Source organism: Chelonus insularis, unplaced genomic scaffold, assembly GCF_013357705.1.
Source record: "Chelonus insularis isolate UGA/USDA-ARS -01 unplaced genomic scaffold, ASM1335770v1 contig_69_pilon, whole genome shotgun sequence".
NCBI lineage: Eukaryota > Metazoa > Arthropoda > Insecta > Hymenoptera > Braconidae > Chelonus > Chelonus insularis.
Window position 1 is genome coordinate 151,264 of NW_023276708.1, and position 11,662 is coordinate 162,925.

General features: G+C 30.6%; 1 protein-coding gene across 2 annotated transcripts; it reads left to right on the forward strand.

The window, feature by feature from the left end:
- Positions 1–1,466: 1,466 nt before the first annotated feature.
- HLH3B (Helix loop helix protein 3B) lies at positions 1,467–11,362 on the forward strand. 2 transcript variants are annotated; one of them, XM_035089665.1, is made up of 5 exons: positions 1,480–1,566; positions 7,231–7,302; positions 9,551–9,766; positions 9,840–10,051; positions 10,141–11,362. In XM_035089665.1, the coding sequence occupies exons 2-5, from the start codon at positions 7,288–7,290 to the stop codon at positions 10,724–10,726; spliced, it is 1,029 nt and encodes a 342-aa protein (XP_034945556.1). In that variant the 5' UTR covers positions 1,480–1,566; positions 7,231–7,287; the 3' UTR covers positions 10,727–11,362. The 2 variants fall into 2 exon arrangements, with proteins under 2 accessions (XP_034945555.1, XP_034945556.1); XM_035089664.1 differs by lacking the exon at positions 7,231–7,302 and having other exon boundaries at positions 1,467–1,566.
- Positions 11,363–11,662: the final 300 nt, after the last annotated feature.

The following is an 11,662-nucleotide window of genomic DNA, read 5'->3' on the forward strand; positions in this document are numbered from 1 at the left end:
AAACCAATAACGACGAGACTAAGAATTGAAGAAGATGCTTCGTATACAGAGAAAAATTTCATAGAAAAATTCTCATGCTCGTCGCTTTAAAGCAAGTGCAACTGACGAATAATCAAATTCTCTAAAAGAAATTCGGAAAAGCTTCATTGATGAATACTAATTTTTAATAGACATATTATAATTTTTAATAGAAGCGTTCGAATTTATATGAGAAATCATAGAGAAAATTGTAAAAGAGCATAAGAAAAATTGTAATAAAAAAAAATGAACAATTATTTAAAATGATAACTGTTTTTCATCCTGTCTTTAGATTAATATTAGAACATACAAATTATTTTGATTATAAAATTATAATACTTTGAATTAACAACAAGTAAATCCACAGAATGTACAATTTGAGATGAGGAACCCAATAGTCAATTTATTACTTATTGGTAAAAAGTTTCAAAATAACATTAATTGTTTTATTGCTTCTTCCATAATTTTTATAGCATACTTCATTGAATTAAAATTAACATGATCATAAATTATTAATAATATTACGAATTTGACGTTAAGTAAATAATTAGTAGGTTGAGAGAAATTTTTTTCAATTTAAAGAATATTACAAAATAATCAAACACAAGAAATATTTCAATAATGAGAGAATAATTACTAAAACAATTTAATGTGGAGAAATAATTGTTGATTACTTCTCAAAATTAATAAAAACAGACGGACGTCACACACTAAAAAAAAAATTTCGCCAAATGAAAGAATTACTTATTTAATTTATAAGAAGAACTTGATATATTCTCAAGATAATATTTTCTTCGATCTAATAGTAATGTTATCGAAAACATATTTTGTCATTTGTTTCAATGTTACGACAAGTTTGAAGACGGAAGAAATTTTATTCATTTGAGTGAAAAAAAACGATTACAATTATATATTCATAATTTTGAAGGAATATTTTCGTGCAACTATTTGAAATTTCGAGATTAATGATCAAAAGAAATATTTCTGGTATGAAGTAAATTTTTTTCTCAGTGTAGGAGGATGGAAGGTAAAGTAGAACGCGGGGGCAAAGCGAAACATTCGAGACAATGTACTTATTTATTAAAATGAATCTAAAAACGCCTATTGCGCGTTTTATTTACACATTTTTTTCATTTATAACAATAAAATCGAGTATTGTATCGAATAGTTCACTTCAAACTGTCACGATTTTTAAATTCGAAATTTTCATCAGTATTACGTTACTTACTGAAACTAATGTGTTCAATACTTATTAAGTAACGCAAATATAAACCACGCCTCCGGCTTCAGTCCTGCTACACATAATCGATATACATTCCACAATCAAAGCTTTTCACATCTTCATAAATGTGGGCCGTACTTAGCAGAACTCCACCCATCTTACTGAGGCTCCGCCTCAAGAAAATGTATTACCTCATAGCAAACTCCAGTATCAAAAATTTCGATTAGTAAAATCTGAACGTTCAGTATTGATACTTCGTCCAGCAGCATTATATTGTTATCAGCGAACTACTTTTGTACGAAAAATTGTTTATGGTTAAAGCAATGGTGAGTTCATATATTTTTTAACAAAATCGTCATAAAATAAGCGAATATTTCATTGAAATCAAAAACCTACATTTTGTCAGTGTTACATTTACAACAATTTTCATAAGTCGTGAATGGATTATTGAAGAGAATATGTTGTATATTTATTTTTAAATATTTTGTATGTTTTATCATTAGGTTAACTCCGTGTCGGAATGAATTAACTAATTGTCATCTCAACAGATAATAGTATCTATTATTTTATTTAACTTCTAATAATATTACGTTACGTATCGAATTCCGTCAAATTTTTTTTTGTATTGAATATTTATCACTGATTAAATATGAAAATTTTATAAAGAATAGCATTGTAGAAACAATTTTATACATTTTTCAAACTTCGATGATGAGTTTTAAGTATAAATAGTATATCATATCTACGCTTCCGTTACTGAATGACACAAAATCACTCGAATTGTGAATACAGATACTCAGTATACTTGTCGTTTATCTCAAATACTCTTATCGTGTCGCTATGCCTTCAGAAACAAGTAGAGAATGAAATTTTATAAATGTTCCTTAAAGTGTAAATTTTTTTCTTACTAATTTCTATAAACTATTATCGAAAAATATTAAGTAAATTTTCATTTTAAAAAATTTTTTCTTCATCTTACACCATTTTCGTCATAACTGCAGAAAACAGATTCAATTGTTATGAACAAAGAAGCATGTTTTCATTTATGTCATACAGTTGGTAACTTTTTTTCTGTAAAATAAAAAATTACACGTTAATAGAACACAAATATGTTGCATAGATCTTGTTTTCCATTCTTTATAACGAATGGAATTGTCATGAACGAAATAAGTGTGTTTTTATTTAATAGGATTCGATACAATTTAATGGGAATACTGTTGTCTTAGAATTTCCTATAGAATGATGCAGAATTCCATTCGATTCTTCGATAGAATTTTAGTGAATTTAATAGGACTTGTGAGATTACAACTTTCCCATTGAGAAGAGGCAATTCCCTTTCGATGCTTTAATAGAATTTGATATAATTCAATGGGAATATTGTTGTCTCAGAATTTCCTATAAAATTATGGGTAAACCTATTGAACGTTTCAATAGAATCTTATTACCACAAAAAAAAATTCTTTTAAACGAGAGGAAATTTTAATTCGCTCCAGAGGTTCTTCGTTTATACGAATTTATTGTTTTAATATACACCTGGAATGAAATTTATTAGAAACTTTGTTCCAAAAAATCCTGCAATGGTGAGATTCGATCCTGGCATCATCGGATCCACAGTCCAGTACGCTGCCAACTGCACTACTCTAAAACATGGAAACATGACTTTCACCTAATCTATTTGGGTTAAAAATTTAAAATAATTTGAACGTTAATTAAGTTTGCATACTAGTAAGTATTTTAACGTAGAAAAAGAATAATTGTCATTCGTGAAGATATGACAGGTAGAATGCAACTCAGAAATAATATATTTATCCCAATGTCCCATGATAGGATTTTATATTATTTAAAAGGAGAACGTTAAAACAATGTTACAACAAAGAACACACGACTTAGAAATTATTTGAAAAATTGATTAAACCTCCATAGAATTTTGCATTATTTAATAGTTTTGACTTCTCTAACATCCAATAGGATGTGAATAGATTTCAATAGGGAAGAGCGACTTAGAAATTTTTTTTTTTATTATCAATCGAACTTTAATAGGATTCTGCATTCTTTAATACGTTTGACTTCTCCAACATCCTATTGAGGTTTGATGTATGATGAAAAAAATTTATTAAGTCGTATTTCCCTATTGAAATTCATTCATCTCCTATTGGATGTTAGAGATGTCAAACCTTTTGAATAATGAAGAATCCTATTGAGGTTCGATACATAATAAAAAAAAAATTCTCAGTCGCATTATCCTATTCAATTACTCAGTTTCCTATTCAAATATCTTTTATTTGTCCCTATAGAAACTCTCCGTTTCGTATAGAACCGCTAACTACCTTTTAGAATCATCATAATCTTATTCAGTTGTGTGAATAGGAAAGTTGTGACTGACTAAATGCAAGCTGAAATAGATAAAAGGACATGTGACCAGGTTAACTTTATGAGCGTGACCAAGTCAGCGACACCCTCATCTGATAAGGTTCCCTAACACCGTATGAGTTCTCACGCGAGCGTCCTTAGTAAAGCGAAAGGTCCTGTTAACGCTGTTAATTGAATGAATGGTGTATTTCTTCCAATCTCAATATCTGTTGAATTTTTCATTGTTCCTTAGGAGAAGGCTGAATCTAGGTTTAAATCGAGCACGGACATTGAACAAGCTGTTTTAGGTACAGTTAACTCTGTAGATTATGAAATAAAAGTCTTCAAAGTCATCAAGGCTCGTTCAACAGTGGTCCGTATTTCTGCGGAAAAAGTTGAAGTCACTAAGTTAAAAGAGAGTGAGGCACTAGCTAAGGCCGGTCTCAAAGTTATTACTTCCTCCAAACTTCTACTACGGCTCATAATTATTGGTGCTTCGTCTAGTGTGGAAAGACGTGACCTACCTGCAAATATAGTGGCTGCTAATAACCTGTCATGTTTACCTGATCAAATCAAAGTTGTACACGTGTTTTCTCCTAAGAGACTTCAGCATCTATCGAATATTATTATCGAAGTTTTTCCAAGGATTCGCCGTCATATACTATCCGCTGGTTAATATAGGTTGGAATGCCTGTCGAGTAGAGGATCACATACTCATAAAGCAGTGCTACAAATGTTTTAAGATTGGTCATTTATCTAAAGATTGTCCCAGTTTAGTGGAGGTGTGCAGAAAATGAGCCGAGCCACACAACACTTGTAAGAACAATAAGACCGAGTCTACTTACAAGTGCGCTAACTGCCGTTCGTTAGGACACTCTGACATAAATCACACTGCTACTTACCCTAAATCCTTTCCTTTTCTCATTAATAGAATTAAGAAAAAGATTCTTTTTATTGATTATTATAGAATTAACTCCATTTTTTCTGTTCAACGCACTTGTGCATTATCTACCATCTTACAATGAGTCGTTTACATTTTATTGAGTTGAGAAGGGATGACAGCCCTCACTCTATCTCTGCTTCTTTAAACTGTCATTCTCCTGGGCATGCAGATAACTTGTCTACACTCTCTGGTAATATAAGTTCGACCTCTGTCCAACCCTATCTGCATCTCCAACCGTCTACAACTATCTCGAATGTACCTACTTCATTGCGTCACACATCTTCAATATCAGTAGCACGTTCAAGATGGAGTGATGATGATATCAGGAAGCTAGTTTTGGCTGAGTTATCTGCTCCTTCTTATGTTCTACGTTTAATCAATGACTATCTTTTTTCTAATGTTCAGCTATCTTCACCTGGAAGTATTGAAGTAATCAAACATGTGCGTAGACGTGATACATACAAGAAGTCGCTGGAAACCCTACGACCTACTCATTCATCTGTAGTTGATTCAGATCCTATTATTTCTTCATCATCGTCTGGCGAACATTATGCCTCTGAATCTTCTAGTAGCACTACTACGTGTTCTGAGTGTTTACGGTGCTTCGACTCTGTAAGAAGCTTGGTACGACACTGTAGGTATGCACACCCTTCCATGTCTCTAGCTTCTTCTCAGACTGTTACCCGACTGCTGCCTTTTCAGTGCTCTCACTGCTCAAGATCGTTTGCTCCGCCTACATTTGGTCCCTTATGTATCTGTGATAGTTGCACTGACTCGTATATATTATTCAGTTATTGAAAGACTGTATCATCAAATATTTGGAAATAAATACTTTTCTAATGCTAGATGTCGTCTTTTAGCTGACTATTTCCTCAGTCAAGTAATAGAATGGTGAGGGGATATAAGACGGACGATTCTCACAATAACACATCGTATTACAAATTTTTTGAACTTTCAGAGTATTTCTTCTGGAATGATAAAATCTATATCGAATGCATTGAAAAAATATGCTTCCCAATCTGAAGATTTGTATAGCATCGAAAGTATGACTAGTAACTTACACCAACTCCTACATTTACCAGATATAGTAATGAAGTTTGGTCCATTACAAATGACTTCATGTTTTTCGTATGAAAATTTATATAGAATTTTTAAACGTCTTATAAATGGTAATAGATATGCTCAATTACCGATCATCAAAATTACTTCTATATTTATGAATATCGTGGAACTGAAAAATCGAATTAATAATCTTAATATTGACATAGATTGATTTTGTTCTATTTTAAAAAATTTGTTTTTATTGACGAAAATTGCTTCATATAGATAAAAATGTGAGAAAAATTTCCACTTACAAAGCTATCGAGAAAAAATAAAAACTGATTCTTTAAATTCAGTGTTGTTGTTGCTCCGAAAATTCATCTTTTTAATAGACTGTTTATGTTTGAAGTAATTTATGATTCTGAAAGTTACAAACGTCAGAGAAAAACTGTCTCTTACTTGGTTTGTAATCGATGCCCAAATAACCGTAGAAGAATAAGAATAATCTAATCATTTGTCAAATTTTCTTATTGTCAATATAATGATCATTGTGATAATTGTCATTTAACCTCTAATTATTTTGTACTGATTCAAAAATGCATTATGAAACGTTAATTAATCCGAAATAAATATTAAAATACAATTAATTATTGTAAAATAACAAAAAAAGTAATCCCTACAAATATAGTTAATTTATAAATATTATTCCCCATAAGTTATGTATGGAAATTAATATGGTGTACATGTAAACAGTGTTATAAATGTTAATTTGTAAATCTTCTCTTTAACACTAGTAAAAAACTTCAAGTTAACACTAATTTGTTAATAAATTATATTTATAAAAGTTAACAAAGTAAAAAAATTGTTAATTTTTATGAAGCGCCAAATGAGTCTTTCTGAAGCTTTTTTAGAATATTTGTGGAGTTCCTTTGGAATTCTTTTTGACTTATGCTGTATCTTATCTAATAAACTTTTTTGGAACGAAATCCTTCTGGGAGTCCATGGAGACATTTACTCACATGAGTCTGAGTAGCGTTATTACATTTTCGTCCTTCATCAACTGAGTAAAGCGGTGAACGTGTTAAGATTAGTTCAACAAGTTTATATTGCAATTGTGGAAGATAATGGAAAATTCACTTAATTTATAAGACTTACAAAATTGATTAAAGTTTTTAATGATGAGTTTTTTTTTATTTATAGAGAATTAAACAGAAAATGATATCACTGACATCGACATGCTTGGGTAATTATTATAAAATATTGACGGGCCTCTTTGAATTATTCCAAAAAATAGTACTTGATTAAAACTTCGTTAAAATTGTACTAACTACGCATGTCCTTTCTTTATTTATATCTCTTTATTGACCAATCGCTATTATCGTATTCACTTCGGTTTCCTTCTTATGTTTATTATTTCAACTTTTTTTTTTCATAAATTACTACAAGAATAATCTCTTCGGACTAAAGGTTTAGAATTTGTGGACGTAAAAAAAAATTCTATTAAATATAAACACGAATCTAATTGCTCTTAAAATTTATTCAAAACTTTCAAATTTATTATCAAAGATAGAGATTTTTTTAATGCAGGCTTAATCTAAGGATAATTTCGCTGGGCAAGTTTCAGAAACGCTACCTAAAGACTCTGTTATTGTTGCAGATCTATTACTTAATGTTCTTTTTGGCCGAGAACCAGTGAAGCAAACTGTCGGAGGAAATGACAAGATACCACGTAAATGAAATACCATTGAAGCTTTCACTTTTTCACCTTCATCTTCGTTTACAATACTGCATAAAAACGATAAAGTTATTTCAGAACCTTCTTTGAAAGAAGTGAAATTAATCGATCAAACGTAACGTCTCGTTCAAAGATAACACTTTTTACCACCAAGAAATAAAATTGGCTTTTATTTATTGAATCATATCCAAGGATCATCCAGAGAGAAAAAATAGCTTCAAGAACAACAATAATTGATCTATCAAATGAGCGAAACCGGCTCGTTTGATCGATCAATTATACTACATATCTCGTTCTTGATGATACAACATGTGAATGTGGAGAAAATAAAAGAAAAACAAAAACATCACTTTTTATACTAATAATCCAAATTTTTATATTTTTTTCTTTTCCTATACCATAGCACTGGCAAAGTGTTCTTGTGATTCTACAATTGGTCTGCTATACAATTTCGAATAGGCTCGAGACTTTTCAGACCATCCTACTGTTCTTCAGATTACATTAATGCTCATTTCCTTCTTATGTGTTGCCGGAACTACAGCATGACGTGTGTTATCAGCTGAAAATTGATTTGTATCAATCCCTGTTTTTTGAAGAGTAGATCTAACCCAATGACCCAGCGTCTGTGCTACACCAACGTTATGAACCCAAACCTAAAATTGTTGTAATGGAGCAATCTGAAATAGGTGCATCGAACGTTTATCTGCCTCCGTGTTGACGGGACATTCCCTAAAGAGCAGAAACATCAGTATAACACAGAGGCCCTGCGAAGAGGGAAAGGCGTAAAACTTTTTCCCATTCTACCAGATGGTAAAAGCATCAACGAATGTGCCGTATAGATCTGAAAGTCGTGAATAGCATTACTTACATTTCTTGTTTAATCTATTTTTAAACAAATCTATAAGAAAAGGACCGAATCTCCCTTGGACTTTTTTAAAATCCTCGTTTTACAACTGCCACTCTGTATCATATTTCTTGAAGCTCTATCAGCTTCTAAGTTTTCTGAACACAGAATGTATGATGCGAAAATTTAAATTTTTTACTCTTTACACCATTGCGAAAGCTTTTGGGAAAATATTGTAAAAATGTAGAAACTGAAAGAGAGTTCAAATAGTAGACATGTAAACTGATTATAACTGTCCGCAAATTTGAATTTCAGAAATTTTTTCTATTCTTCATAAATGGTAACTGAGTAATATGCGAATTCAAGATCAACTAATCCCATAAAATTACTTTGCAACACTAAATTCCTTGCTGATCATATGTCGTCCATTTTTTAATGTATTGTGTCAAGAAAAAAAAATTTGACTTCTACAAAATTATAACAAATACGTATGATGAGATAATGTCGTCTTTTTCCCTTTAGCACTTTTCTATATTCTCCTTAGCTAATGATATATTTATCACAAATCAATATATATTTTAAGATTATCGCATCTACGATTGACCTCAGCTCGAAAACCGATTTAATCATTCTTAAGTGAAAAAAAAAATCCTTGCTTGAGGAACTCGATTTTATGACATGAATTCTGTTCGTAATTGTTTATAGTTAACTCGATCATTGAAACCAAAAAAAAACTTGTTACCATTTATGTAATATGGTTAGCAACTCTTTTCTTGTAGAAGGCAAAATTTTTCATTGAATATACTGCATGCGAATGACTTCCTGAACTTAGTGTGAGACTGTTTTTTCAAAATCACAGACAGACACTCCAATTTTATTCATACAGATGAATATATGTATCATTTTTTCAGTGTTTCGAAAGAAATCGACTCAATTTTTGAAAAAGTGGAATGAAATTAAGTTATTTGCGAAAAAACAACTTCTTACGTAATTTATTGCTTTCTTCATACTACCGGCTGCATAAATGTAATTTGAATGAAATTATAAACAAAAATCTATCACGAGCTTTTTTCACTGTGTCTCTAATTGGCGTCTTAAATCTCCTTTCTACAACTATAATAATTAAACCCCTATAACTAACCTGTAGCATACAAAAAAATCTTATACACCTAGAAGCTTGAGCGAGCTACCATCGCCCTAAACTGATAGCGTCATTAAAGACGTGAATAATGTACTATAATAATCTATTATTATTTATGTAAATCGACATATAAAATAACGTACCTTAATGTTGATTTTACGTTTATTAATCTTAAATAACTTATCTGTTGACTCCAAAACATTATTCGTTTTGTGGAGATTTTATTCTTTATATAATCGACATTTATTTGTATTTAGCCTATGTTAACATATGTTACGAGTCACGATGCAAATGAAGTCGAAGACAGATCACCAGCTACATCGATGTTATCAGGAGATGGTGAAAGTGCTGATGATATAGACTCACCTGAGATATTAAAAGAATTTGAAGAGGAGGCAATATTCTCTGATGATTTCTATTCACATGACACAGATGACGAAGAAGATCAGAAAAAAAAGAGAAGTTCTAGTGTTGTATGTTTTCATAGTTAAATGCACTAATGGTATTAAAGATATTCACAAAATTCACGTGCGATATTTTTTACAGCTTGATGGACCTCAATGTGGTTCGGACCAAGTACTAAATTCTTTTTCAAGTCAATCAAGCACAGTGGGTGTTAAGAAATTATTTACTAATAGTCGAGAGCGGTGGCGGCAGCAAAATGTCAGTGGAGCATTTGCAGAATTGCGTAAGCTTGTCCCAACTTATCCACCAGAAAAAAAATTATCAAAAAACGAAATACTCAGAATGGCGATCAGGTAATAATACAGATTTTTATTTTTTATTTTTTTCAGAAAAAAAATATCAATTATTTACTACATCTAATTTCAAAATGTTTTTTTTATAGATACATAAAGCTTTTAACCAATGTTTTAGAATGGCAAAAAACACAAGGACACAGCACAACATTACAAAAACATGTCGAAATGAAACATGAACCCTATATAAATCATTTTCCAATCAAATGTCGATTATCAAAAAGTAAAAAAAGCAAAGATCAACTACTTCATGAAAACCAATCAAATTTAAATGAACAATTTTCGAATACTTCAGTTTCACTTGAAGATAAGGAAGAAAATAATTTCTTCATCATTGCTCCGTTAGACGGATCTAATGTTACGGTAAAACTTCAAAATAAAAGAATTTATGGCAATAGTAATCGTAGCATAGCCATAGATTTTGGTTCTTTCCGCCAATGTAACGTTCAACCCGGAATATCTACTATTAGTTTCCATCAGACTTCACGAGTCATGAATTCATCATCAAAACTCATCACTATCAATTCGTCGACGCAAAAAACAAATCTATCAGTAAATAATAATGTAAAGTCTTCTCGTATTATTGACAGTACTAATAAGTTGGAAGGGATAAAAAAAGATGTTGATAGTGGAATAAATAATCCAAAGCAGCAATTAAAAAAAAAAAAATATTAAGGACACATACAGGGATAGAGACTCTAATAAAAACTTAGACATTCAAACCATCTAGCAGTGTAATTAAATCAACTTATGATCATTAAGTTTTTATTGTCAATTAAAAAAATGTAGGCTTTATATTAAAAAAGTGCATGATAAGGCAAAATTACTACAGAATAAGTGTTAATGATCAATTTATAGATCATACAATATAGAAGAACTTTGCTTCAATTTTTTCGCTTTCTTTTTAATTTGAATATGAAAAATAGTTTTGTTACTGTAACAGTTTTTCTTCTAGCTTTAACTTTCCATGCTTTTCGCTAATTACCCAATGATGTGAAGATAGCTCTAGAAAGAAACGAGCTTTACTCTGTTTATCTGTGTGTTATAACTTTATTTTTAGTCAGGTAAAAAAAGACATAACAATATTCATTTACGCCGTTTATTTGTGAGAAAGAGGTACGAATTACGATAAAATGCACAATAAAAACTATTCTCAATTTTTTAATTAGAGATAAATCGATTCGATTGTTACAGCAAATGAAAATTGAGATTAAATGAACAGTAAATCTTATCTCAACCTTATAATAATAATGATGTATCCGGTAACAACTATAATTGAATTAATTACAAAACAATGTTGATGAAAGCAAATAAATAGATCCACATTCATTCACTTCCTAGTATGTTATGTCACTGGTGAGGATTTTGAGGAGTTCAAATAAAGTTCACTCTTTATTTACTTAAACTAACGTTTATCGAAAACGGAATCATTAAAGTTATAATTTCATTACAATATTTCGATACGCTTTCAATCTATCTTAAAATACAACCTTGAAGCTATATAACTGTGCTTACAAGAGAACATTATTAAAAAATAAGTCACAGTATTTGTACTCATGGTGTCGGAATACCGCCGTCAGCAAATCTTTTTTTAGTAAAATATAGTTAATA

Bases quoted from the DNA above. Each gene is read 5' to 3' on its own strand.
- HLH3B (XM_035089664.1), top strand. The intron at 9,767-9,839 runs GTATGTTTTCAT...TATTTTTTACAG, and splicing joins AAAAGAGAAGTTCTAGTGTT to CTTGATGGACCTCAATGTGG. The intron at 10,052-10,140 runs GTAATAATACAG...TTTTTTTTATAG, and splicing joins ATACTCAGAATGGCGATCAG to ATACATAAAGCTTTTAACCA.